General features: G+C 39.5%; 4 protein-coding genes across 5 annotated transcripts in view; 1 reads left to right on the plus strand and 3 right to left on the minus strand.

The window, feature by feature from the left end:
• On the plus strand, nt 1–11,756 carry LOC6043295 (UBX domain-containing protein 1). Its single transcript, XM_001858286.2, has 3 exons — nt 1–196; nt 262–861; nt 11,358–11,756. Exons 1-3 carry the CDS (start codon nt 147–149, stop codon nt 11,698–11,700), a joined length of 993 nt encoding a protein of 330 aa, XP_001858327.2. The 5' UTR covers nt 1–146; the 3' UTR covers nt 11,701–11,756.
• Nucleotides 11,744–16,949, minus strand: LOC6043294 (ribonuclease Oy). Of its 2 annotated transcripts, XM_038253309.1 has the most exons (4): nt 13,968–14,096; nt 13,365–13,572; nt 13,131–13,221; nt 11,744–13,072 (listed from the first exon to the last, which is right to left on the minus strand). In XM_038253309.1, exons 3-4 carry the CDS (start codon nt 13,190–13,192, stop codon nt 12,160–12,162), a joined length of 975 nt encoding a protein of 324 aa, XP_038109237.1. In that variant the 5' UTR covers nt 13,193–13,221; nt 13,365–13,572; nt 13,968–14,096; the 3' UTR covers nt 11,744–12,159. The 2 variants fall into 2 exon arrangements, with proteins under 2 accessions (XP_038109237.1, XP_038109236.1); XM_038253308.1 differs by lacking the exons at nt 13,131–13,221; nt 13,365–13,572 and adding an exon at nt 16,728–16,949 and having other exon boundaries at nt 13,968–14,097.
• On the minus strand, nt 14,262–25,538 carry LOC119766383. The gene is made up of 2 exons (XM_038250890.1): nt 25,087–25,538; nt 14,262–16,650 (listed from the first exon to the last, which is right to left on the minus strand). The coding sequence occupies exons 1-2, from the start codon at nt 25,536–25,538 to the stop codon at nt 14,262–14,264; spliced, it is 2,841 nt and encodes a 946-aa protein (XP_038106818.1).
• The window catches only part of LOC119766384, a 3,617-nt gene continuing 1,160 nt past the window's right edge, over nt 25,535–27,991 (minus strand). Inside the window, exons 3-6 of the mRNA XM_038250891.1 lie at nt 27,305–27,649; nt 26,681–27,227; nt 26,161–26,535; nt 25,535–26,077 (exon numbers count right to left, since the gene is read on the minus strand). Of these exons, the coding sequence (XP_038106819.1) occupies nt 25,535–26,077; nt 26,161–26,535; nt 26,681–27,227; nt 27,305–27,649 (1,810 nt within the window). The remainder of the gene's footprint in view (nt 26,078–26,160; nt 26,536–26,680; nt 27,228–27,304; nt 27,650–27,991) is intronic.

The raw sequence follows: 27,991 nt of genomic DNA on the forward strand, positions 1-27,991 counted from the left end.
GAAACTGCTGTCAGTGTCAGTTTGTGATTTCCAAAAAACACAACTCAGCGGTTGTTGCCTCGAATTCTTTTTTCGCAATTAAAGGGAATTATTGATAAAAGTAGTGATTTGTTCGTGATTTTCGGTGTATTTTCGTACTAGCCACAATGTCCGACATCCAAACTCTCATGGACATGGGATTCCCCAAGGAAAGAGCGTAAGTTTACTTGTCTTCTCGGCTGAAACCGCTCAAACAAACCTAACCCGGTTCTTCCTTCGCAGCGAGCGAGCCATCCAGGTGACCAACAACAAGGGCGTCGAAGCGGCCATGGAGTGGCTGCTGGCTCACGCCGACGAGGACATTCCCTCGAGCAGCAGCGGAGCATCGTCGGCTCCAGCAACAGAAGACGGAGCGGCCCCGACAGAGGCATCCGCTGCTGCTGCTGCCGCCGCCGCCGATGAGCCGGCTCAGGTGGCCAAGTCGCTCAAATGTGACGAGTGTGGCAAGCTGTTCAAATCCCAGGAGGAGGTCGAGTTCCATGCTGCCAAGACCCAGCACAGCAGCTTCTCGGAATCGACCGAGGAGAAAAAACCGCTCACGGAAGAGGAGAAAAAAGCACAGCTGGCCCTGCTGGAGGACAAGATGAAACGAAAGCGCCAGGAGCGCGAGGAAAACGAAAAGAAGGAGGCCCTCGAGCGGGAACGGCTGCGCATCAAGTCGGGCAAGGACATGCTGGAGGCGAAGCGCAAAATGGAGGAGCAGGAGATGAAGAAGATCATGGACCAGCGGCGCAGGGAAAAGGCGGAGGAGAAGGCGGCCCGGGACCGGGTGAAGGCACAGATCGAGGCGGACAAGGCGGCCCGGAGGGCCAAACAGGCTGGGTGAGTAAGCGGAAAAGGGTCACACAAATGATACGGAAATTATTTGTATCTAAACTATCAATATTACTCAAGTGACAAAAGCTTGAGAAAAAGCGTAATTCAAGCATTTGGCCTTGCTTGGATTTGATAACTTATCCAACATATTCTGATTAAGTATTCCGGCATAGTATTCACACAGATATGTGAGATCTGGTTAAAAAAATATGTAACAATAAGTAGATATCACTGAGATTCACTGCTTTTTTGATCATTGGAAAGTTATTCAACGGTGTATTAAATGATGGTAATGATACTATCAGGGTTGTTACGGACGGCGCAGATCGCGCGGATGGCGCGTTTCGCGCGGATCTGGCGCGGATTTGCTAGCTAATTTTGCTCAGGCACGGATTTCGCGCGGATGGCAATTTTGAAAATGTTTGTTTGTATTTTCTTAGTACGAAACGTCAAAAAATGAAGATAAAGATAATGTAGAAATTATTTTTTATATGTTTCTTGTCATTTCTTAACATCTCCGGCTCTGAATATTTAATTTCATTTGAGTTTTGAGTAATGATTTTTAACCTTATTTATTTTTAATTTTATACTGGATTTATTCAATTTTTAATTTTGTAAATCAAATATTACAAACTTTTCCCTAAGATATACATTAGAATGTGTAACAAAAACTATTATTGGGGCTTGTTCTGGTGGGCGCCAAATATGAGCTTGATTGGACGTAACAGAAGCTGGCCTCCTCTTTAGAATTTTGGAATGGAATTTAATCGGTAGAAATATTTTTTTTTTCTAAATTTAAACATTCTTGGCGAAAATAAAAAGATCAGAACATTGCAAATTCAAAGCTTCAGAAATTCAAAAATTCGAAAAAAATTTTTTTGATAGTTTTTATAATAACAAAAAAAAATCAAATACATATTATTATTTTTTCGAAATTTCTAAAATCGTAATTTAAAAAATCTGAAATTTCGAAATTAAAAATTTAGCAATTGGGTCCTAAAATGAAGCTTAGATTCGTGATATTATTGTTTACAGCGATAAAGCTTATTTTTCTGAGTACAATGACCCTTTGTACGACCACATAGAGTTTAAAATGGATTTTTAAATCAATTTTGAAAAATTAACCTCGCGGTCCTTCTTGACAGAAAAGTTCCTACTTGACAGCTCGTTCCAAGGGGACCACAGTTGATCCATCAAAAAAAATGTTGTCTTGTCATTTTTTTTTTTGCATTAAAATGAAAAAAAGTGATCAGAAATGGTTTTTGATCGTATTTTTTACCGTTGTACATAAAAAATGACATAGGGCTTTAGTACCCAATTTGAAATTCAAAATACAAAAAATTTGGGTAATCGAAAATTTGAAGATTTAAAAACAATCAAAATTTAAAAATCAAAATTTAAAAACTAAAAAATATCAAATTCAAAACATTAAGAAAAAATTTCTCAAATCTAAAATGATTTTAGTATCCTTAAGCTTATAAATTCTTAAATTCTAAAGTCCTAAATTCTTTAATTCTTAAATTGTTAAATTCTTATATTCTTAAATTCTAAAATTTTTAAATTCTAAAATTCTAAAATTCTAAAATTCTAAAATTCTAAAATTCTAAAATTCTAAAATTCTAAAATTCTAAAATTCTAAATTTCTAAATTTCTAAAATTCTAAGATTCTAAAATTCTAAAATTCTAAAATTCTAAAATTCTATAATTCTAAAATTCTAAAATTCTAAAATTCTCAAATTCTAAGATTCTAAAATTCTAAATTTCTTAAATTTTAAAATCCTAAAATTCTAAAATTCTAAATTTCTAAAATTCTTAAAATTCTTAAAATTCTAAATTTCTAAATTTCTTAAAATTCTTAAAATTTTTAAAATTCTTAAATTCTAAAATTCTTAAATTCTGAAATTCTGAAATTCTTAAATTCTGAAATTCTGAAATTCTTAAATTCTTAAATTCTTAAATTCTTAAATTCTTAAATTCTGAAATTCTGAAATTCTTAAATTTTTAAATTCTTAAATTCTTAAATTCTTAAATTCTTAAATTCTTAAATTCTTAAATTCTTAAATTCTTAAATTCTTAAATTCTTAAATTCTTAAATTCTTAAATTCTTAAATTCTTAAATTCTTAAATTCTTAAATTCTTAAATTCTTAAATTCTTAAATTCTTAAATTCTTAAATTCTTAAATTCTTAAATTCTTAAATTCTTAAATTCTTAAATTCTTAAATTCTTAAATTCTTAAATTCTTAAATTCTTAAATTCTTAAATTCTTAAATTCTTAAATTCTTAAATTCTTAAATTCTTAAATTCTTAAATTCTTAAATTCTTAAATTCTTAAATTCTTAAATTCTTAAATTCTTAAATTCTTAAATTCTTAAATTCTTAAATTCTTTAATTCTCAAATTCTTAAATTCTTAAATTCTTAAATTCAGAAATTCTTAAATTCGTAAATTCTTAAATGTTTTATTTTTAAATTCTTAGTTCTTAAATTCTTGAATTCCACAATTTTTGAAGTCCTAGTTTATGTAAGAGATTTTGAAATTATGAGAAGACATTATTTTAAATATCAGAAATAAAATTTCTTTCGGAGTGAAATTTTAGCGAGGATTTTGGATTACAAAATGTATAAAAAATCTTAGATTTTGAATATTTAGACTTCCAAAATTTAAAATTTTATCATATTATAATTTTAGATTTTGATTTAATTTTGAGGTTATGTTTTTGAAGTTAAATATTTAGGTTTTTAAAATGTTGGTCGCGATATTTTTTTATATGGCGTGGATTTTGCGCGGTTTCGGATTTTAGGTCGGCGCGGATTTGGCGCGGATTTTTTTTCGACTCTCCCGTAACAACCCTGATTTTAGGCCACTTAACTAACATCTGGATGTAGGGGAACAGCATCTAATTCCAGCGTGCCTCTAATGTTGCCATATCAGCACTTTGACATTCGATTACAGCTCATTAAAGCGTTTTCAACTAAAATCGAGTGATAAATACCTAGCTCAATAGAAAGTGAGCAAGCAAGTTTCTATCAAACGTTGTGCAAAATTAGTTGTTCAAAATATGTTCCGTAGGTCATCAATACGATCAAAATCAGCGTCATCGGCTTTGTGGGGTTGTTCTTCCTCGCTCTTGGAAACGCTCTCTTCATGGCTACAAAATGGAAGATGTTGTATTGAAGAAGTAACGGAATCGACCAAGTAAATAAATACTTACAGCTCTTCAAGGAGTTCGTCCAGGTCTACTGCAATCAACTCAAATCCAAATCAATGCCATAGGTTTGCAGCACCCGAATGACCTCTCTTTTGATCACTTTTGTCGTGTGCCGCTGCTTGAGCTGGATGATGCCAAGAGTTCGGACAACCTGTTTCTTTCGCTTTGTGAACTGGATATTTATACCCAACATGTCTCGATCGAGACCAGTAGCAATGTCGAGCGTGCGTCATATAAATTTGCAGGCGACTTCGTGGATGATCCTCGACTTCACTTCTCCGACATTGGTCTATCCATACTTCCATCTCCTTAATGTTTGGTGCCGGTCGAATGGGGTCTTCTTCATTAATCAATCAGAGCCATATCGAGACTTCTTTCCAAAGATAGTTGAGGTAGTGGCGCTTGTAAGAGAAATTTCTTCGCGATTTGCTGATGGTCTTGCAGATGTTACATTCGGCTTCTTTTTGTTTTGGGTTGCAGAAACACGAACACTGACACGACAAGCCTACTCATCGTGTGCAGTAGGTACCAGATCGAAGAGTCCAGCTGTGTATTTTAATCAACCCTGGCCGTGTGATCTCAGGAAGAATCCTTTTCCCACCAAAGTTCTCATCGCTTTTCTATTTTTAGTTATTTCGTCATTGTGTCGGTTCCTCGCTACTTCACGACCGTGGTCCAGAGAGTCTCGTCGAACCTTAATTTCCCGAACGTGCTCAGCGCTTCCCTAACACGGATGTGAACTTCAAGTAAGAGGTTGACATCGCACACAGAAATCCAAGTTTTAGGAGGACGTTCTTGTTCTCCAGAATGCGTCTCTTAACTACCATCATTTTTTTCGGTTGTTGTTTCGGTTTTATCGGGAATTTTCGATGGAAATGTTGGGTTCGCTGGTTTCCGGAACAGAATAACGTTCCCAGGTCTCATCAATCCAATTGAATTGCTAAGTTAAAATAAATCAAGTCCGTCCTAAGTTTTTCAAGCTAACATATTATAACTACCTCATTAACAATCAAGTATAGTAAACTCATTTGTTGAATTCATCATGTTAAAGCGGGCCCATTTGGATAACAAATGCAGTGCATCTTCATGTTTTAGTATATTTCTTAACTTATTCTTATCTCTACTGAAGGTCTCAAGATGATCAATTTTTGAATTGATATCATTTAAACTTGGATTATGTACAAGATTTACTTACACATCTCATTTTTCTAAGATGAATTGATAGCTCATTATAACTGCTGAACTCTTTACTAAAAATAATACAGATGCTTTTGTCGATAAAAAGTTATTCTTTTGGTTCACATGGATGGCTTTTGCAATAATTATATTCTTTAAAATATCTTGAGCAAACTTTGCATTCATTATTATCTCAGGGTGGCCACCAGATTTCGATTTTCAATTTCCCGGTTTTTTCCCGGTTTTCTCCCGAGATCAGAAGAAATTTTCCGGAATGTTTTTAAAACAAATTTCAATGTTTTTTAGGCTAACGTTAGTATCAACATACTTTTTGAACGCATACATTTGGTTCAAAGTTTGAATTCATAAAGAAAGCTTTCAAATATCTTGAGGACAAAGTTAGTCAGTTGTAAACGAAGCCGTTTTTATTTGTTTCCAATCCAAACCTCTAATTTCCCTAATGATTGGAATTTTTCATCATCATGCTCTACAGATTTTACTAACTCAAAATAAATAAAAATAACGTTTTTATTTTTTAGAATAATATTAATCATTATTAGAAAGCCGGAAATAGAATTTATAAGAAAAGATTTGTCATCAACATTTATGTAAATTCTCGTAAATTTTCTTTGAAAAAATGTTTTGTGAATTCAAGTAGAACGATTTTTCCATGAATTATCAATTACTGTGAATTAGTTATTATTTTTTGGCTTAAATTATGTGAGTAGGTACTTTCTTTTTAAAATTCTTTTTGCATCATTAGTCCAAACAAAAATGTATACACTTTGGTAGCAGTGCAGGAAAATTGCCATACAAATATAAAAAATCGGTAGGTACCTTGAAATATTTTTTTTAATAATCTCTTGTTTTTTTTAATGTTCGATCTTTAGTCTCGCAAAAAGTTTTTTTTCGTTGACATTTTTGTTTTCGTCAAATCTTACATTTTTTGAAGACTAATGATTGCAAAATAACTGAACTAGTGTAAAACGCATTTTTAAACACTTTTTCAAATGTTGAGACAAAGGCTTATTTTATAAATTTTTCTATTATTTGTTTTGCACTGCTAAATTTTTAATTGATGTTTGATTGAGACCTGAATTTTGAAGCATTGAAAATGTCGTTAAAAATGTGCTAAATTAAATATGGTTGAAAAGGTAAATCTTGTTTCTAGAGTTGTTTAAAAACTTGTACGGCCTATCCAGTAAACAACGCCTTCAGTTTTCTTAATAAAGCTTCAAAATAAAATGTATTCCTTTATTTCTTTTAAACTATCTACTGAAAATGTCAATAAATTTGGAGATATTCCAATATTCCATATTTGTAAACCAAATTTTCATTCCCGCAAACATTTCCCATATTTTTTTTTGAATTTTATTTTATGAAAATTTCTAATGACGGACGAATTGTTTTTGAAACTGCTCAAAATATACATTCAAAAGATTTTCACGAACTGTTTTGATTTCAGATTTAAACATGCTATTTAATAGTACTTTTCAGAAGCTGTTGCTTTCTTCAAAAAATAATAATTCTTTTATATCTCTAAAAAATTGAATGGTTTAGAAAATTCTTAACTGCTTTCATTTTTGAACACTTGAACCTTCTTTTGGGGCCTCGAAAAATATTTTAAAAGTGTGTTTTTTGAGTGACAAATGTTGAACCTTAAATTAAAAAAAATCCTAATTTTAACTTTATGCAATTCTAGTATTTTAGCAAAGAAAGGTCGAATTGACAATATCCACATTATAAAACATAAGATATTTTTACTAACATTTTGAAAGGTTTAAATACCTAAATGGTAGTTGGCACAATTTATAAATTTGAAACAAATATTCGTAGAAGAAAAAACTCAAAAACGGTGGACTTTTCTTCAAATTCTTAAAATTGCTTAACGAATGTAAAAAAAAGCAAATTATAGGTTTATCATTTAAATAATAAAAATTCACCCGTTATTCACTGCACCTTAAATATGGTTGTTAGTTTGTTGCTTCAAATCAATTTGTTATTTTTTGTCTCTTAAATATTTTGTTTGGGACTAATGTCCGCCATTACGGGGTTTGTCTTCCGCACCACCTGAGACCGTTCGTGGTACTCCCAGGGGTACATGTACCCAAACTATTTGCTATATTAAAAAAAAAAAACAACAAATTCACCAAGTAAAAATATCATAGGTTACATCAGAAAAAAAAAATCCATAGCCAAGATGCATGAGTTTATTACATAAATTCAAACAAAGTTTTCGCGAAGTCTTCATTTAAAATAACAGGAATAATATTCTATTTGAGAAAAGAACATTTTGAATACATTAAAGAGGCTTTTGTCAAATTTTATATAAACTAAAAATATTTTCCCGGTTTCCCGGTCGAATTCCCGAGTTTTTCCCGGTTTTTTCCCGGTGGATAAAAATCCCGGTTTTTTCCCGAGGTGGCCACCCTGTATTATCTGTATAATCAGTAGCTGGATTTTTTTAATATGAAGGAAGTACACTCAAACCCCGATGGTGTGACACCAACTGTTGTCAAACGAACGGGGTCACGTTTTAGTTTGACACCCCTTTTACACGGAGTTCACACACACTACCAAACGTTTGTTTTGATAGTATACGTGAGCGCCGTGTAAAAAGTGACAGTTCGTCACTTTTTAGTTTGACTTTGACCAACCAACGGGGTACAAACTAAAAAAGTGTCAAACGAAAAAGTGACCAACCACCGGGGGTTGAGTGTACCTAATTTAAAACTGCTAGTTTTTGCAAACAAAAAGGGCAACCCCTGATTTTTTTGGGATATGGAAATACAGTTCCAGAACTAGCAATTTTAAAACAAATGACAGGTATTAGTCCAATGGCTGTACCTGTTCGATTCCAAACATCACTTGTTTGATAAGGATAAACAATTTCTCCTTTTTTAACATTAAGTTCTTATCCAGTTCCTTTTTGGGTTATATTCATATGCTTTATAATTATCTTAATTCCATCATCCCCTTAAAAAACTACCCTCCCCCCCTTTTTAAAATACAAAATAAATAAGTTCTCTAATTTCATATAAAAGTTCGTGATGCCCCCGGCTTACTCGAACAGTTTCAAGGGAAGAGGTCCTCGTTTCCGCCGTGCTGCTTACTGGACTTCTAGGGGCGATATTCTCGAATTCCGTAGACGGTACCACAAGTGCCACACTCACAAGCCGGGATTCTTTTCGTTGGCAAATGTACATGGCGCTTTTTGCAAATCGATGGGAAGTTGTTAACGTAGTCTTTTTCTGACAAAAATGTACATGTAGCTTTTTTCTTGATGCCCATTTCTTGGCGGAAAGTTGATGTTACTTTTTAATTTAAATTCAGTTTTCACTAGAAAAAAAAGTTAGGTAAGTAGAATAGTAATATTTATCAAATTTCAGTGACAACACAGCCTTTTTATTAATTTTAGGCTGAACTTTCTGTAGCTGTTTTTTTTTTGAGCTGGAGTCGGAGAAGGCGGAACTGGCGAGAACGTTGAACGCGCAAACGCTGGACAATGACGAGTTGAGGTTGCGGTTGAGGAACAACCAGTCGACGACGGAGGAGCTGCGGAATGAGATCGATATGCTTAGGGTGGAGAACAGCACGAAGGTGACAAGCGAGCTGGGTCCGGGGAGCAGCTGCAGATGCAAACGCAGGCCGTTGGTGTGATGGTGGGGAAGAAGGCTGAGTTGATGGGACCGGTTGGCAACTTTTGCTTGCAGCGCATCGGAAGGAGTTTTCCTGCTTCTGATAAGATCGGTGGCAAAAAAGAAAATAGCTCCAGCTGGTATGCTAGCGGAACTGGACAGAAATAGATCCCGGAAGAAGGAGTGAAGAAATCAAACCAAAAAGTTTACGAAGCCTTCAAATCTTTTAAGGTAGTAACGTACGAATATGGGGACAAGAGAGTAAACGTGGGAACTTTAATAATGTAAACTTCCTCTTTTAGATGACTTGTTAGCAAATGTCATAGTTCGGATAAAAAGAAATAAAACAAGTTTAAATTTTAAACTATTAATTTAAGCTTTCTTTTCGAAACGAATACAGAGCAGTAAATACTAAGTTAAATAACAAAACAGAGTTAGCTAAAGATTCTTCGAACTCGAGTTAGCCGTCTTCTTGTACATCTGCGTCCATATCGTCGTCAAAAACGTGGGGCTCCTCTTGCTGTTTCCGGCCGCGTTTCGGAGCAACGATGGTGGAGAGCCGCCCACCGGCAAACGAGGCCCACCAGTGTTGACACACGAAGAAACGTTCTCAATGCTGTCAAATAGATTCCTCCGGAAGAGGCGTTCGTCCACAGTTCTGACCAGCATACCAGTCTCGTTCATCGTCAATTCAGGTTGCAGCAAGAGCTCGGCGATCGTTGGTACGACCGGGACCTTTCATGAAACGCACCGAACGGATTATCCCGTCGTGGGGCAGAAGCGATTACATTCCGAAAAGAAGCCTCCCATATGAAGGTTTCATTTGGCTGGACGGCTTCCTCCTCCAACTGTGAAGCTGCATCTAATAAAGTAGAAAAACAAGACACAAAATAGTTAATTTCTAGATATTTGACGTAAAATTAAAGTAAATACTCAGTAGAAGCTGTATTCCATATAGATTTTCCAAATTAATTCAACTAAGAAGACACAACACTAAATTTTATTCCAGACCACGTGAAAAAAAGATGACATAAACAACACTGAATGATTTGACGTTTATGGCACATGTTCTCTTTTGTTTCCCTTTTGGTTGACAGGGATACATCGACACACAAAGGTGCTGCCAACAAATTTGTTTATGTAGTCTTATTTCAATTGATTATTACAAAACTTTGTAAAAGTAACTTTTGCTCATTTTTGGTGATAAGATAGTTTATTACAAGTACTTTTAGAAAATGTAATAATCCGAAAATAGTCAAAATGTACATGACGCCTTTTGAAATGTTGGCGTCGATGTAATCTGTTCCTCAAGGAACCGGCTGAAGACCGTTATGGATTTAATAAAGATGTGGACTCGTTGGTTTGTAGAAAGACGGCGCACAGAGGTTCGTTTGGTTTACTTGAGCTTTCTTTAACATGGTTGTACACTCAAACCCCGATGGTTTGACACCAACTGTTGTCAAACGAACGGGGTCACTTTTTAGTTTGACACCCCATTTACACGGAGTTCACACACACTACCTAACGTTTGTTTTGATAGTGTGCGTGAGCGCCGTGTAAAAAGTGACAGTTCGTCACTTTTTAGTTTGACTTTGACCAACCAACGGGGTACAAACTAAAAAAGTGTCAAACGAAAAAGTGACCAACCACCGGGGGTTGAGTGTATAAGGCTTTCTAGGCCCAGTGAAAAAAATATAATTTAACTCAAAAATGATGAACTTCTCGTCACAGTGTCCTGATGCAAACAATGATCGAGCTCGAGCTGTCACAGCCCTGCGAAGTATGTTGGCTGACATATCGGGCGGTCAGTCAAAAAAACCAGCTAGAAGTCGCCTGACAAAAAACTTTTGCTAGAAAGAGATAGGAAACCTGATGCAAACAATCGTCCAGCTGTAATGTAAACATACTTTGAATGTATTGGTAAATTTCTGACTAGAAAGCCTTATTGGGACAACGTTGGCAGAGCTGCCAACGTGATATTCTTGACAGATGTCAATTGACGGAATGGAACAGCATGCGTGTGATCATAGGGCACTTGTCAAGTCGTCAAACTTGTCATTTTCAAGTTGACATTTACCCAAACAAGTAGAGGAAACCCTAACCCTTTCCAATCAAACACCTATCTTCGTCATATGGAGAGTTTGATGCTTGATTAAAGCTCAAAAAAAAATAAATAAATATAAAAATGGGCGTGTACTTGGTTTTAGTAAATTTCAAGGAACACTCCAGATTATCCAGCATCATTAAAACACGACCGCTTATTAGGCTTAAAATGGGTATATTTCCCCTACCAACACTGTCAGGCCGAGGTCAGAGGTCACATTAGTTCTAGATTAAATTTTCAAAAGGTAATATCTGCATAGGAGACCCACGACTCATAGGTTTACTCTAGAATATACTTTAAAAGGCCCCAAAACTCTTCATGGGTGTTCCCCTCAGCAACAGACACAACTTTAACTAACATTCCATCCCATCCATAGCGAAACGGCCACCTCGCCGGTCCAGTCACCACCCCCGCAGCTGTCCAGCCCGGTGGTATCGTCTTCCCCGGCGGCGGCGACGTCGGCCCCCAAAACCTACACCAACGCCCGCATCCAGGTGCGCATGCTGGACGGAACCACCCTGGTGGAGACGTTCGACGCCAAGGAACAGCTGGCCGCCGTTCGGCTGTTTGTCCAGCTCAAGCTGGGCCCCAACCCGGTCCCGTTCGGCCTGATGACGACCTTTCCGCGGAAGGTGTTTACGGCGGAGGACTTTGACACCCCGCTGGAGAAGCTGGGGCTCGTGCCGTCGGCCGTGCTGATCGTCACGAAGACGCCTTAGAGATTAGGAATGTGAGAATGGGTGAATAAAATCGGGGGTTTGGTTCTGAAAGTTTATTTGTTTTGGTTTATTTTTATTTTATTTCGAAAAAAAATGCAGCGCCTTTTCTCCGGTTCTCGGTTTCTGCTTAATTGATTAGTTTAATTGCTGTATTGGTTTTTTCCTTCTATCACTATTGGGAATCAGGTCGTTTAGCCTTCGATTAAATACCAATCGCGCTAAAGAATAGTAAAATAATCATTTTTTTTTGTTAAATATTTACACAGGCTGGCTCACAATTTCAAAGCTAGCGTGACTTAATTTCTTGTTTTTTTTTTGGTAAAGTCCTAAAGTTGCATTTTGACGTATGAAGGTATCGCTTTTGGATGGGATTAAGTAAAATGTTGAAAATCTCAATGAATAATGTAAAATTAGTTAAAACCATGCTGAAATTAAATCAACTAAATCGGACGAAATCGCTCAAATGGTTGTCCACTTTAGCAGTTGGATCAGCTTGTAGATGTTCACCAGCAGCTTCATCGTTCGGCTCTCCTTCGCCTTGCGGCTTTTGTACTCGTCGAGAAACTTTCGGTGCAGGTCGAACGGCGACAGGTGGGTCTTGTCGAAGCGCGATGGTGGCACGGTTGCCGGGTAGAAGATCGGTTTGTTGACGTTGCAGTTGGAGATGATTTTCCCGAGGGTTGGCGAGTTCAGCGCCACTTCCTCAAACAGGATTCCGTCGCAGTCCGCCAGTTCCAGGTCCTTGTTGAAGCACACGCGAATCTCGTTAATAAATTGTTGCTTCGTTTCCCGGTCGTAGAAACACTCGATGGCGACGTTCTTCTGGAAGCGATTGGTAAGGACTTCGTGAATGTTGGCCAGCGTGTAGTTAGCGCCGGGCGTAACGCTTCCCTCGTTGAGCACATCGGCCATCGAGTGCTGCTGCAGCCAGGAGAGGCCCTGGCCAAAGTATTTGTTCTCCGAGTTGAGCTGAGTCAGCACTGCCGCTGCACAGGTTCCGTGCTTGAGCCACTCGTGCCGCCACAGCGAATCGTACGGCTTGTTCTTCTCGACGTTTGTCCAGAACTGCTCCAGCTGGGGCTCGATCGGGGCCAGCTCGGTCACGTTGAAGATCGCCGTCTTGTTGCAGAAGCTAGGCCCAATCGTGTTAAGCTTGGTTGGCCAAATGCCGTGAATGGTCCAGATGTTCCTGGGCGAGGGCAGTCCGCACACGTTGCTGGCACTCTTTTCGCGCCACTCGTAGCACGCCGTGATGGGCCATCGCTGGGTGAAGATCAGCAGATCAAAGTGGGGGTCCTCCTCGAGAACGGCTTCGTTCTCCAGCTCTTCCTCGGATGAAGAAGACTCCACCGAGTACAGCTCCTCGGACGAACTGTAAATATAGGGTAGACATTTGTAAAAGAAGGTATTGGTGGTTTCTGAATGTGCACTTCATTAATATCCACGTGAATGTCAGGATCAAGACAGCACAAATGTACCAGCAAAAAGGCATTTCCCAAACACAGACGTGAAGTTCAAGTACCTTCTGTGCATTAAACAATCAATTATGTTTCAAAGTAACGGTACAGGTTAGGAGAAAACATTTTCCACGATCACACAGAACAAGATTTGGTCGAATCACAAAACGATTGACGATATTAAGCAAAAGCTTTGGTTTGAATTGATAATTTTCGTTGAGTTTTTTTGTGTTCCCAGTTTGATGAGCTCCTTCTGCTTGTCAGCTGGCTTTCTTATCAGCTTTGTTGATGTGGTAGATTTAGCTCGTGACAGACGAATGAGCGGATGATCTCCGAGGTTGTTGAGCTGCTTGCGTGTGATGGGTGCACTACTTGAGATTACATTTAGGGTTGACCTTCAACTTCAGGTTATTATCTGAAAATAAGAGTTAAACTATGTTAGTAATGCTTACTGTTATTTAAGCTTATTTCTATTATAATTTTTGAACTCTGGATCCAATTATAAAATTAGCATCTACTTTTAAATTTTAGCACCCATATTTCATTAAGTTAGCAAGCTTATTAACAATAATCAAATCAACATGGTGCTCTCAATTCGAACTGGTTCGCATATTAAATTCAACAAAGCCCCGTTAATTGGATTGCACTAAAAAGATTGCCACAACATTGGTGTCGTAATCAATCACAGCCCAAGAAAGCAAATCAAAACATTTTTCCTTCATCCAGATAACGAAAGACAACAAAGCAACTCAGGTTCAATAAACGAAAACAACATTTTTTCAGGCAAATGAACGACGCATTTGTACTTACTCCCTTCCGAGAACGCAGCATTGCAGGTAAAAAGCCACCAAAACGATGGCCAGGTGTTCCAGTTTCATCTTCTCTTCTCGGATCAAATTTTCGTCGTCGTCGCAAAGAGGGGAGAAAGTTTTTCACCTGTAATTGTAATTGTAATTGTAATTTATTTGGTAACGATATCCTGTTAGTTTACACTTTGTATCAGGGCAAGGAAGGGATTAAGGAGATTGTACATTTGGAGCCAAAGAAATTGTCAATTCTCTGAACGGGTGAGAAAAAAAAACTAAAATCTAATCTAATCTGGATCTAGTTCTGCATGTGTGTGATGACTGCTCGCTTAAATGGGTTGAAACGAGCTTCTCGTTTGATTGCCATTGGTAGGCTGTTCCAGCAAGATGCCCCTTGCACCAGGACGCTCTTGCCGCTGGATGTCGTGTGGCGTGGGATGATGAAACCGGCGGTGCGCTCTTGCCGTCCACGCTGGAGATGCTGCATAATGTAGTCAGGCAGGGTGCCCTCGAACGCCTTTTTCATGAAGCAGCATACTCGAAGTTGGTAATTGTCTGGTAGATCGTGTCCCATGATTGAATTACGCAGTGCAACTGTTGTGTCCCGCCGTCGGAGGTTGTGCACAAACCGCAGTGCCGACTTGAAGCCACGGTGCAGCTGTTCGCGTAGGGCGGCGGACAATCCGGGAAAGTAAACGGTGTCGCAATAGGTGAAGAATGGGACAATAACAGCTTGTACAAGTTTACGTCGTGTCTCCAGGGAGAGCACAGATCCGAACCTTCGGAAGGTTCTCAACGTGTGATAAACTTTCCTGACGACGTCGTTAACTTGTGCCTTCCAGGTCAGATTGCAGTCCATGTGCAGCCCAAGGTTAATCACTTGGCTGCTAAGTGGGATGATCGAGTCGCAGAAGACGATGTTCTCCTGGGGTGTTACAGTTCCGGTTTTGTTGAACACGATGGCCTGGGTCTTTTTGGGGTTCGGAAAAAGCTGGTTGACTCTGGCCCAATCGGCGATCGCCGCCAGATCCTCGTTGACGTCGCGCACGATTCGGTCTACCTCAGCGATGGGGCCAGAGAGATAAACCTGCAGATCGTCGGCGTACAGCTGCCACTCGCACTTCAGGTTCCTTGGCAAACTGTTTATGTACAGGCTGAACAGTAACGCACTGAGGCAAGATCCTTGTGGCGTTCCGTCCGGTACGTCCAACGCTGCTGACATTGAATTCCCAAAGCGAACGATCTGGGACCGTCCACTGAGGAAAGATGTGATGAGGTCACAAGCAGACCTGGTGAACTTGAACTCGGTGTTGAGCTTCTTCCGCAGAATCTGGTGGTTCACGCAATTAAACGCCAGCGAAAAGTCAACAAGGACCATCACTGTGCAGCGGTTTTCGTCTAGGTTGCTGTACACATCGTGCACAACTTTTGTGAGGGCCGTGGTGGTGCTGTAACCCTTCCGGTATCCCGATTGGTTTTGAGCTAGGAGCGGTGGTTCTGCAGCGTTCAGGTGCTCGGAAATCTGGCCAAGAAGAACTTTTTCAAGAACTTTCGACACTGCTGGCAGGACACTGATGGGTCGGAAGTCCTTCGGCTGAATTGGGCTGGAGCTTTTCGGTATCGGTGTGACGATCGCCTTCTTCCAGGCCGCTGGAAATGAACTTGTGTCGATGATATGGTTGAACAGGTGGGCAAGCATTGGTAGTACAAATGGGCACAGCAACTTAACGAAGGAGATCGGAATGTCGTCTGTGCCCGTAGCGTTGGTCTGGACCTCGAGGATCTTCCGTGAGATCTCGTTTACATCGGTGTGCCTAAAAGCAAAACCATTGTCTCCGTGGTCAGCGGTAGTTCGATGACACGGTTCAGAGGAGTTGTCGCTACGATCAACAGCTTGCAGCTGGCGGTGGCCACTAGAGAAGAAGGCGTTCAATTCATCAGCGTCGACATCACCAGCAGGGTCGTTCTTCTTGGCGTTGTTGTGGATTCCCTCTCTTCTCAAGTTACTCCACAATTTCTTTGCTGGCAGGTTGTGGTCAAAGTGCTGCTCTGCATAGCGTTTCTTTGCCACGTAAACGAGAGACTTGGCTCTGTCCCGCTTGCGTTCATAGTTCAACCACTGATCATCTCCCCTCGCTCTGTTCGGGTTCCTCGAGTAAAGCGCGTAGGCCAAATCCCTTTCGGCAACGGCTTCTTTGATGGCATGTGTGATCCAAGGGGTTCGCTTGTCTCGTACTACAATGGTTCGTTCAGGGGCGTGTTGATTCATCAAATCTCTCAAGTTGATCGTGAGCAGCTCAGCCTTCGTCGTCGCTTCGTCGGCCTCGATGAATGGGCGGTGGTCCAATGCCTGGAAGTCCACGTGCAGGCGCGCTTGATCAATGGCTTTGAAGTTTCTGACTCGCAGGGTAACTGGAGGAGATTTGAGGACTCTCACGTTGGCCAGCAGGTAGACAATTTCGTGGTCCGAAACGGTGTTTCCTGTACAAGCTTGGGACTTGATGATGATTTCTGGCGAATCCGTGATCAACAGGTCGATAGTAGTCGCACTTTGCTCTGTAATCCGAGTGGGTCCGGTGGGCAGCACCGTCAAATTAAACGCCGAGTTGATCCGGCGTAGTGCGGCTAAGTTTGTTGACGGCTGGCTCGCGGCGATGTTCACGTTAAAATCTCCAACCACGAAAAGTCTGTCGAAACCCACATCCAGAACGTCCAACAGAAGCTTTTCGTAGTTTTGGGCGAAATTTGGGTTCGTTCCAAGTGGTGTGCATTAGTGATGCTTCCTTCGGATTCGACTCTCCACCGGAAAACGATAGTCCCGGGTTGGTGCAACTGTATCCGCGGGTGTGTTCCTAGCAGCCGATGCTGCCGTCGCAAGAATTTAGGAGTTAATTTACGTCCGGATTTGGAAGTTCAGTGGAAAGATGTTCGATTTATGGCTGTTTTGTGACTGAGTCACGTACGATCAAAATATAAAATGAAAACTCTGCTCGGCGCTGTCAGAAATGTGGTGGCTGCGTGCTACAGCGACGAGGGGTTTGAAATCGGTCGAGCTTTGTACGCAGCCATTGCGAGAAATGCGAGCTGCAGTTTTCAGAATGTCAAATCCTTTTTTTTATGATTAACATAAGTTTTGAAACTTTAAGACTTGGTTTTAATTTTAACAAAGCGCTGAAAATGTATTTTTATAGTTAGTTAGTATTTAGTTCAGCCTGCTAATATAGTTTTAATACACGATAAAGCTTTGTTTGTTAGCGCAGTTTCCCTTAATACTTGCACAAAGGGCTAAAAAATGGATTTTAAATCAATTTTGTAGGATTAATTTGTCTTTGTTAACATTGAGACATTGGTCAAGTCGGAACACATGGGGTAAAACCGCTGTTTTAGCCTTGTCACTGCACAATACATGGATATTTTATAATTATCTTCGAAAAGAACAGACACAGAACAACAAAAATAGCTCATCGTTTTCTAAATTTAAAGCTTTGAAGTGCTAATGAAACTGCTGTCTCCTGGACTCCCTATCAACGATGCCACATTATTTTATGGGAGATCTTTATTTTCTTGAGGAAAAAACTGTATTTTATGTGTATCATGTCAAGATTGTTATTTTCAATTTTTAATCACAGATTTAAGTTTTTTAATCATATTAACACTCAAACGCTCGGGTAGTCATTTGACCCCTATTTTTTTCTTAGAAATCCCATAACTTTTGATAGAATTGACCAATTTGGATGCTTTCGGTTGCAAAAGATCCAGATTTGTCTATATTTTGAACTGCCAGATGGGAGACAAATGTGGTCCATTTTTACCGGAGATATTCCGGATTCTGTTGTACCTCGGCCCTCCTATGGGTATTTGGCCAATATAATAAAAACTTTCAACAGAAAAATTTCGGAAATGATGCAAAACTACAAGGCATCATCCTAATACATCATCCTGCAAAAATAATTGACATGGTTAAGTCCTACGGGGCAGCGGAGCCGGTTCCAGTTGGGCAACAATTGACATCAGCTCAGTGAACCGTTTCCGGATAGAACCTGTTCCGGTGCCCGAAGGTCTTCAGCATGTCATGTATCTATGCAGGATGATGTTTTAGGATGATTCCTTGAAGTTTTGCATCATTTCCGATTTTATTCTGTTGAAAAGTTTTTATTATATTGGCCAAATATTCATTTAGGAGGGCCGAGGTACCCCAACAGAATCCGGAATATCTCCGGTAAAAATGGACCACATTTGTCCTCCGTCTGACAGTTGAAAATATAGACAAATCTGGATCTTTTGCACCCGGAAGCATCCAAATTGGTCAACTCTATCAAAAGTTATGAGATTTTTAAGAAAAAAAAATAGGGGTCAAATGACTACCCGAGCGTTTGAGTGTTAAAGCATGATTCAATTACAAAATTTTTGATATTTTCAAAGCAAATCAAATCATTTAACAAAAATCTATACATATAGATTTTTGTGATCTGGCACGGCTGCTCCCTATTCAAACTGCAGTCCCAATTTGCCTCAGTTAATGGTATCTTTTATGACAATTTGTTTCATGGGAACACGGCTAATGATTTGTGGGACTGTTTTGTGTTTCAAACTTAAGATTAAAATAAATGTGTCCGCATTTTTTTTCCAGACGCCGATAGAAAACTACCGGAGACTAGGTATTTTTGCATTTTCAACATCATTTTTTGAATCAACAATAAACAAACATTTAAAAAACTGAAAACGAAAATACTTTTGGTCTAAAGGTCAGGAATTTAATAATCAAAAATATATTTGTAATGAAATTAGCAATCTTAAATATTACCCACCATTGTTTTTGTTTTTTTGCTTAGAACATTTTTTTAGAGGGGTCAAAAAATCTTTGTAAAATTTGTGTATCAACCTCTTACAATTTTTTTTTATTCATTTATAGATGTTTCTAAAATACGCTAAATCTATTTATAACAAAATTTTAATTATTTTTATTTATTAAAGCAAAAAAAAAAAAAAAAATCGCATTGCCTTGGCGTTCTCAATTGCGAGATTCCTACTCGAAACTAGGTGTCCAAAGGCTTGATTGTTGAGGATTTTGCAAACCTCTTTTTACACCTTAGTTTCCATCCACCCCAGAACTGACGACCTTTGGATTGTTAATCCAACTGCTTACCAGCGACTCCACCGAGACAGGACCCAGGGAGACGACTCCTACAGCTGGAGTGAGCTATCGACGTAACCTCTAAGTTAGACCGGGCCAACATTTACTTCCCCGTCCGATGGAAGGCGTGATCAGACAAATTTCGTCTCGAAAAATGCCACCGGGACCTTCTGGGAACGAACCCAGGCCGACTGGGTGAGAGGCAACCACGCTTACCCCTACACCACGAGTCCCGACTTGAATTTATTAAAGTTTTTTTTTAACTTAGAACTTTATGGACTTTTCAAATTAAAAGCATATTAAAAAAAATAATGATAAGATTTATTTTTGAATTTAAGAAATTGTGTCAATTTAGATTTATTTTGGAAATATCTGAACTTTTGTGTTTGTTTTTCATCCATATTTTGCCTATCAAATCCGTTTAAAAAAAAGTTTTTTTGCAAATCTGATTTCCATTTCAAATCAGTTATCAATGAAACTTTGTTGCGCTCGAAAATGACATTTGAGAAGGGCGTGCGTTATTAAAATATTTTTTCATTTTGTAATTTAAAAATTACTGTATCTCGAAGCCGTTGCATCGTATCAAAAAGTGATCAAATGCATTTGTAGGAAATTGGACAGGTATTCTTAAAAAAATACAGGACAGGTTTTCTTAATAAAAATAGGCCACTTTTATGGGATTTTTCAATTTTTAAGTTCAAAAGTTAAATTTCTTCTACTGACATAGGGAATGGATAATGTTTCATTCAATACAAAGAAAAATTTATTTGCTAAGACGTAGACTTTTTATGTTTTGATATGTTTTAGTGGATAAATGCCATTATCCATTATGGGAAGAGGCATCGCAGAACTTTCCCTAACTGATCAAAAATAAAACAGTAACTGAACTGCTTATACCATGAACTGTTGTTCTACTGTCTAGAGATTTTTTTTAAATCTCACAAAACAAATTTTTTAAATGATTTAAGTAATTTGTAATGTAGCCAATAAACGAATTTCTGAATTGAATATGAAATATGATTTTATTCGTATTTTTTAAATTGAATTCGCACGTTTGAAGATTGTGTTTCGCATACCTAAAAGAAGCATCTCAATTAAACTGGAAAGATTGAAAAAAGTAGCGATCGTGGCGGGAAACTGATCCACTTAACACTTATGCAAATCTCATCACCACTTGTAAAGAGAGACGAGAGACGGAGAGAGAAGTGTTTGAAGAGTACAGCGACATTGCAATGACCAACGACCAGTTCGTACACTTGCAAACATGGCTAAATGCTTTTGGCCGGTGGTTGTCCTGAAGGCTGATGGCTTCTCGAATGACGACGACGACGAATGGCCCCACGGACATTGACCGAGAAACCAAGACCAAGATCAGCAGAGAGAACACACTAACTAATATGGCAACCAGTTTTTTTTGCGCGCGCAGTTTGCGTATGCCGTATATCTACATATATAGAATTTTTGCTTGAAAACCATCAACTCCTCAAGCTCGTCTTATGAACTCATGAAAGAAAAAAAAATCGAAACGGACGTTCAGAAACCGGCTTCAGTATTCTTAAGACCAGATTAAACGACATGCGTGAACGTTGGCGGATTACTTGGTGTGTGGGTTGACCATAAGATTAGGACAGAAACTTGAATTTCACTTGGTAACTGGATATTACAAAAAAACAATTGAAGTTAAACTTAAAGTATAAAAAAAATATTTAGGTGTTTCTTGCTTTTAAACTGAGTGTTGTATTTAAGTTGAACATCTTTGTTTTTTTTTGCAGAAGATCCGCTTGTCAATCTTATTGAATATTAGGTAATAGATTATAAAATATTTAGCAATTGAATTAAAAAACTTCTCTAATATTTTTTTTCAAATAAAATGTGGTACTATTCTAGATTTTTTATCTCATTATAAACTGTTGAACTAGAGGTTGCTGAAAAACATGTTTTAGTATGAGGTATGAGGAAAAAAGGGCGTAAGTTGAGCATGTTATGAATTTGGTTCAATTTCAATCGCAAAAAATAAACAATAAAATTGAATGTTTGAAATGTTTTGAAATGTTCAACGTCTCTTAGACAGTTTCGAATTTCCTGAAAAAAATGAATAAATAAGAATGATCACAAAATCGAAAAACTGCAAATATTTCCCTGAAATCAAACTTTCGGTGTCTATATCTTGAAAACGGACACTTTATCAGTACTTTTCGAATACAAATTTAAATTTACATAAAAAATTAGGTCCACAAAGTTTATGTATATTACGATTTTTCCAAACATCACTATTTTCTTTCAAAAATTCATAACTAGACGGTAAAATTTCTAACCATACTTCTCTATGGCTCAAAAGTTGCGGGTTTTGGTCCCCTAAAACATAACAAATCTCTTAAACCTAATATTTTTTCTGAAAAAAGGACCCCACAAAGTTTGAGCCAAATAAATATAAATACAAAATATAAAAATGGTCGAAATCGGCCGATTTCGAAGAGAGTTGTTTACTATTTAAGCTTCTTGTAGGTGGTTCAGGCTCTAATTTCAATTAAAACTATACCCATATTTTTTCAACTCTGGCATTTTCAAGCTATCGTGAATTTTATAAAAACACGTGTGTTTAAACATGCTACGAAAATGAATCACGTAAACATGCATTTACAAAAACAATGGTCAAATTAAAAGTAATATTGATTGCAAATGATTTTGTATATGGCAAACATTTCATTTGTAATCGTTTTGTTCATCCCAATTTGACTGCATGTGTGTGTTGAAAATGCTGTATTTTGTTTTGTTTTTGAAAATGGTCAATTTTTAAGCATTGTTATGCCAAATGGTTAAAAATGCCGCAGAAAAAGTAATGATTTTTAAGTAAAACTAGATATTTTAATTGTTGAAATAAGGTTTAGTGGCATGTTAAACGATTTTTTAATCCGTATTGTAAGAATTATCAGTTTACTTTTTACGTTGTTTTTACGCGGTGGCGTTACGTTTTTTATTTCGCCGATTTCTCTTAAACCATACAATATTTCTACCTTTCCATACAAAATGCAATAAAAATATTTAATAAACCGTGTATTGATATATAGAGAAGAGTTTTCTGATTGATTTTGTGTCTTTGGCAAAGTAATAGGATAAGATTCTGACTTTTCTGAAAAAAATGTGTTTGTCCCCCTTTAACATTTTCCAGCAATCTGGAAATTTCCAAAATCAAAATCCGTTCTCAATCGACGGTATCTTGGATTTTCAATATAAAAAACGTTACTTAATCCACCTTTAGGTGGTTGGCGCCTTCCTCACATTTAAAGGGTGTTATCCAAAATGCAAAAAGTGCGTAAATAACACTTAAGTGCTTATAACTTTTGATAGGGTTGTCAGATCTTCAATGATTTGGACGCGTTGGAAAGGTCTTTTGAATACCTATCCAACGATTTGTCGCATAAGAGATCCGGACAGCACTTTCATCAAAATATCTGAGATCCGGCCTCGAAAAAGTGCGAAAATAACACTTAAGTGCTTATAACTTTTGATAGGGTTGTCAGATCTTCAATGATTTGGACGCGTTGGAAAGGTCTTTTGAATACCTATCCAACGATTTGTCGCATAAGAGATCCGGACAGCACTTTCATCAAAATATCTGAGATCCGGCCTCGAAAAAGTGCGAAAATAACACTTAAGTGCTTATAATTTTTGATAGGGTTGTCAGATCTTCAATGTTTTAGACGCGTTGGAAAGCTCTTTTGAATACCTATCCAACAATAGGTCGCATGAGAGTTCCGGACAACGTTTTCATCAACATATCTGAGATCCGGCCTCCAAAAAGCGTATAAATAACACTTAAGTGCTTATAACTTTTGATAGACTTGTCAGATCTTCAATGTCTTGGACGCGTTGGAAAGGTCTTTTAAATACCTTTCTAAAAATGTATAGCATGACGGGTTTTCTTACAAAAACCACCTTTTTTACAATCTTCCGGACTTTTGTTAAACTCGTTTTTTAGCATAACTTTTGAAGTACTTTACTTAACTTTATCATTTTTAATAGCGACTTATGGGACCCCAAGACGCATCGAATGACGCCAAAACGGACAAAATCGGTTCAGCCAATGTCGAGATAATCGAGTGACAATTTTTTGATCAACATCCCACCACACACACAGACATTTGCTCAGAATTTGATTCTGAGTCGATAGGTATACATGAAGGTGGGTCTAGGAGGTCTAATTGAGAAGTTCATTTTTCGAGTGATTTTATAGCCTTTCCCCAGTAACGTGAGGAAGGCAAAACGTTACTTTATCCACCTTTAGGTGGTTGGTGCCTTCCTCGCAATCATAAAGTGAACACGTTACACAGCCTCAAGAAAGTGTATAAATAACACTTATTTTTAACAAAATATCTGATATCCGGCCTCAATTTGTTTCATTAAAACACTAAAGTACTTATTACTTTCGATAGGGTTGTCAGATCTTCAATCTTTTGGGCTTGTTGGAAAGGTCTTTTGATTACCTATCCAACGATGGGTCGCATGATAGATCCGGACAACTTTTTCATCAAAATATTTGAGATCCGGGTTAAAAAAAATCTATAAATAACATTTAAGTGCTCATAACTTTTGATGGAGTTGTCAGATCTTCAATCTTTTTAACGCGATGGAAAAGTCTTTCAAAACCACCCTTTTTACAATCTTCCAAAGTTTAGGTAAAATCGGTTTTTCGGTATAACTTTTGAAGTACTTTTCTAAACTTCATAATATTAACTAGGGTCTTGTGGGACCCCAAGACGGATCGAATGAGACCAAAACGGTCCAAACCGGTTCAGCCAGTCCGGAGATAATTGTGTGCATATTTTTCGGTGCACGGACTCACATCCAGACACACGCGTCGATAGGTATATGTGATGGTGGGTCTACGAGGTCAAATTAAGAAGTTCATTTTTCGAGTGATTTTATGGCCTTTCCTCATTGAGGTGAGGAAGGCAAAAAACCGATTCAAAATAATCTTTTCAAAATCAAGACTAAAATTTCAAAAGGGCCTAAAACGAATGCTTTAGTAATAGATAATATATTTGTTTTTGTATTGAACTTAACACAAACTCTGTTTATATTGAATAGGGTCGAAAAAAATCAGTCGGAAGCTACGATCATGCATACGAATGACGATTATCTGAAAGACTTCTAAGGAACTTCAAATAGTCGAATTATGAAAAAGATATTTTTTTTCCTTTTTCAAACTTTTATTTTACATCAAATTTGAATTCAGCTATACCCTACATTATTCAAATTCGATTGGATGTCAGCCTTTTACAATACCAAATAAATATTTTTAACTAATACTCCAACAATACAATCAACTAGCTTGGATGAGATATTCTCAGACCACATTGAACCATTTTTAGGGTCATATTTCGGGCTCTCAACGACACAAAATAAGACATAGAAAATAAATATACGTGATTCGATTCCTAAAAGTTCGATAAGTAAGTAGTTTAGTCTGGACTGTAATCAACCCTCTACTGCCGATTTTTTTTTTATTTTTTCTATTTTTCCCGTGTTTAGGAGGTCATTTGTTTATTTGTTTATTTGTTTAACACCAACAGGCACCACATGCCCAAATGGTGTGCTTAAAACTAAGTACATGTACACAAATTATCGCCTAAAAAACAATAAAAACTTATTTTTGATGACGTCACGGGACAGATTAAAATCGAACAAAGAAGCTACAAAATTGAATGCTCTGTGTAGTCCCGTCAACGCGCTATGCATAGCATAGTTCGTCCGGCGAACAGGAATACGCAAGAACGGAGTGTTACGAAGCGTTCGAAGCGGGGCCATAATGTCTAGTCCTCGAAGGATGGCTGGGCACTGCAATCTAGAAGTCAGAGCGTCGGAGATTACGAGTGCACGGCTGACATTTCTACGCACTGCTAAGGTGTCAAGGTTGATCAGTTTACAGCGGCTTTCGTAACTAGGCAGATGAAATGGATCCCGCCAGGGGAGTCGACGGAGCGCGAACCGGATAAATCTTCGCTGCACACTCTCAATCCGCACCGCACTGTTTTCGTAGTAGGGGCTCCATACGGCAGAACAATACTCCAGCGTTGAACGGACCAAAGCGCAGTACAGAGCCTTCAAACAGTAGACATCTGTAAAACCTTTTGCTGCACGGAAGATGAAGCCGAGCTGTCGCGAGGCTTTGGAAATCATGTATGATATGTGCTGCTTGTATGTGAGTTCCGTGTCAAGAAGCACGCCGAGGTCCTTGACACAGTTCTCCCGGGGAATTAATGTGCCGCAGATCTGGTAGTCAAACTTGATTGGGTTGCGTTTCTTGGAGAAGGTGATGACAGAGCACTTGGTGGGGTTGACGACCATTCGATTTGTTTCACACCAGTCCGCGAAGATGTTCAGATCCTGTTGGAGGGCTTGAGCGTCGGCTGCATTATTCACTTGACAGTAGATCTTCATGTCGTCTGCGTAGGACAGACGCGGTCCAGAGAGGGAGTGGTTGCAGTCGTTGTAGTATAGAAGGAAGACGAGTGGTCCGAGATGACTTCCTGTGCGATACCTGAAAAGGCCATCAAGGCAGCCGACAAGCAGTCTCCAATCTTGACGTTGATTTTCCGGTCGGCCAGATAGGACTGGAACCAACTGAGGAGAGTCCCGCCGATTCCCATCCTTTCCAGTTTTGCGATCGCAATAGCGTGATTCAGCTTGTCGAACGCTGCCGACAGGTCGGTGTACACCGCGTCGGTTTGCGATCTGGCGGTGAAGCTGTCGGTCACGAACGTCGTAAACGTGAGTAGATTCGTCGTTGTTGACCGCGATGGCATAAACCCGTGCTGGTCCTCGCTGATCAGGTTTTTGCAGAAGAAGAAAACTGGAGCCATGACCGCTAGCTCGAAAAGTTTCGAGACGGCGCACAGTGCTGATATTCCACGATAGTTGTCCACGTTCCGTTTATCACCTTTCTTGTGTACCGGAAACATGAAGGCGTGCTTCCAGAGCTTCGGAAATGATCCAATAGAGAGGGATAGATTGAAGAGGAGATAGAGAGGCTCCAGGAGCCCGTCGATGCATTTTTCAGGACAATCGATGGAACTCCGTCCGGGCCTGTCGTGTTGGATATCTTGAGCTTGGCTACGGCTTCCAGAATCTTGGAGCGATCGATTCTAATGCTGTTCAGACCCAGACCGTTTGTTGGGACGTTGCTGGCGGCGGCGGTGACTTGTTCTGGTTGCAGGTCCTCGTGCGTAAACACGCTCGAAAATTTCTCGGCGAACAGCTGGCAGATCTCCTCCGTATTCGATGCTGTTTCGTCTCCTAGGAACATAGATGACGGTAAACCGATTTCTTTCCGCTGCTCGTTGATGTACTTCCAAAATCCTTTCGGGTTAGACTTGAGTTTCTTCTGGGTACGTACTTCGTGATCGGCATGACACTGTCTACTCATCCTTTGTAGCAGCTGTTGAGTCGCACGTAATAGTTGTGCAAAGGTAACGTCCGATGTTTGGAGAATTTTTCAGTGCCGACCTCTTTGCAGCTTTGACTCTCCTAAGCTCGCTAGTTTGCCATGGAACACGAGCGTTCGTAACAGGTTTCTTAGGTACGTGCCTGTCGATGGCGTAGCTAAGAATGTTGGTAAAGGTCTGTACGGCCTCGTCGAGATTATCCTTGTCAAGTGTGTTCTCCCAATCAATGCTTTGCAGGAGCTCTAACATGCTGGGAACGTCTAAATTGCGATAGTCATAGCGGACTTCACAAACAACTGGCGTGTGCTCGGTGGCCAAACGGACCGGCAGGGACAGCAGCAGCGGCGGATGATGCCGGACATCCTTAACTAGCGGTGCCGGAGCGATGACTAGCGGGGGTGCGGTATCTGGGCAGCTGACAAAGCAGAGGTCCAACACCACGTTGTTTTCGTTCGGGAAAGAGTTGATCTGTTGAAGCAAGGAGCTGGAATAGCTGTCCAGAAACTCCGTCACGTGCGCGGCCTGGGTTGAAAGCGCAGAGTCGGCATACAGAAAACCATCGCCGCTGGGACGCCAGATCAATCCTGGCAGGTTGAAATCTCCGAGGACGATGAGTTCATCGTAGGGGCGGGCCATGGCAGAGACGGCCAAAACAGAAGCTGCGTTGATTTCAAACACATTTGCACTGCTGGTTTGATCGGGGGGGATGTACGCAGCGCAGATGAAGACAGTATGGTCATCGAGATCGATGGCGACCCATACTTGCTCGGCACACTTCCATTCATCGGACACAACAATTCGCGCTCGAAGTCCGTGACGAACCGCGATAGCAACGCCCCGCCATCTCTCTTCTGGCTGTTGACGAACTGCTCGCGATCACCCCTGAAGACCTCGTAGCCGTTCCCGAAAACTTGAGTGGACAGTGTGCTGGCCTTTAACCAGGTCTCCGTTACTGCGATAACATCATATGAGACGGCGGAGCATGCGAGACAGTACTCCAGAGCTCGTGTGTTCATGCCACCGACGTTCTGGTAGTAGATGTTCAGCGACTCGTTACACGGCAATCGCGACTTTTGGCCTCGTCCCGGACGCCTTAAGGGAGTGGCACTGGAAACTGGATATGCATCAGGAGGGGAAGGGCTCAGACGGTGTGCGTACTTGCCTGACTGTGACGACTGGAAGACCCCGACTCTACTTCCGATAGCAGGATCGGGATGACTAAGATGAACGCTGGCTGCGGACTGCGCGACTGTGCCGGAGAGAGTCGGGGCTTCCTCGGTACTTTGGGTCGTGCATCCCGATGTCCAACATGCCGTGGGCTGCGGCGGTGCAGCAGCTCGTAGGTCGCCGTCGGGATTGTGTCGGCTCAAGCAGCTTGAAGGAGTAGCACTGGAAACCGGATATGCATCAGGAGGGGAAGGGCTCAGACGGTGTGCGTACTTGCCTGAC

Source organism: Culex quinquefasciatus, chromosome 2 (assembly GCF_015732765.1).
Source record: "Culex quinquefasciatus strain JHB chromosome 2, VPISU_Cqui_1.0_pri_paternal, whole genome shotgun sequence".
Classification (NCBI taxonomy): Eukaryota; Metazoa; Arthropoda; class Insecta; order Diptera; family Culicidae; genus Culex; species Culex quinquefasciatus.

Excerpts from the sequence above, each read along its gene's own strand:
- LOC6043295 (XM_001858286.2), top strand. The coding sequence starts at position 147 with ATGTCCGACATCCAAACTCTCATGGACATGGGATTCCCCAAGGAAAGA. Across the intron at positions 197-261 it reads GGATTCCCCAAGGAAAGAGC|CGAGCGAGCCATCCAGGTGA; the intron begins GTAAGTTTACTT and ends CTTCCTTCGCAG. Across the intron at positions 862-11,357 it reads CGGAGGGCCAAACAGGCTGG|CGAAACGGCCACCTCGCCGG; the intron begins GTGAGTAAGCGG and ends TCCCATCCATAG.
- LOC6043294 (XM_038253308.1), bottom strand. The coding sequence starts at position 14,035 with ATGAAACTGGAACACCTGGCCATCGTTTTGGTGGCTTTTTACCTGCAA. Across the intron at positions 13,073-13,967 it reads TGCTGCGTTCTCGGAAGGGA|TTCGTCCGAGGAGCTGTACT; the intron begins GTAAGTACAAAT and ends CTATATTTACAG.
- LOC119766383 (XM_038250890.1), bottom strand. The coding sequence starts at position 25,538 with ATGAAGATCTACTGTCAAGTGAATAATGCAGCCGACGCTCAAGCCCTC. Across the intron at positions 16,651-25,086 it reads GTGCAGCGAAGATTTATCCG|ACTTTTCGTGGTTGGAGATT; the intron begins GTTCGCGCTCCG and ends GGGTTTCGACAG.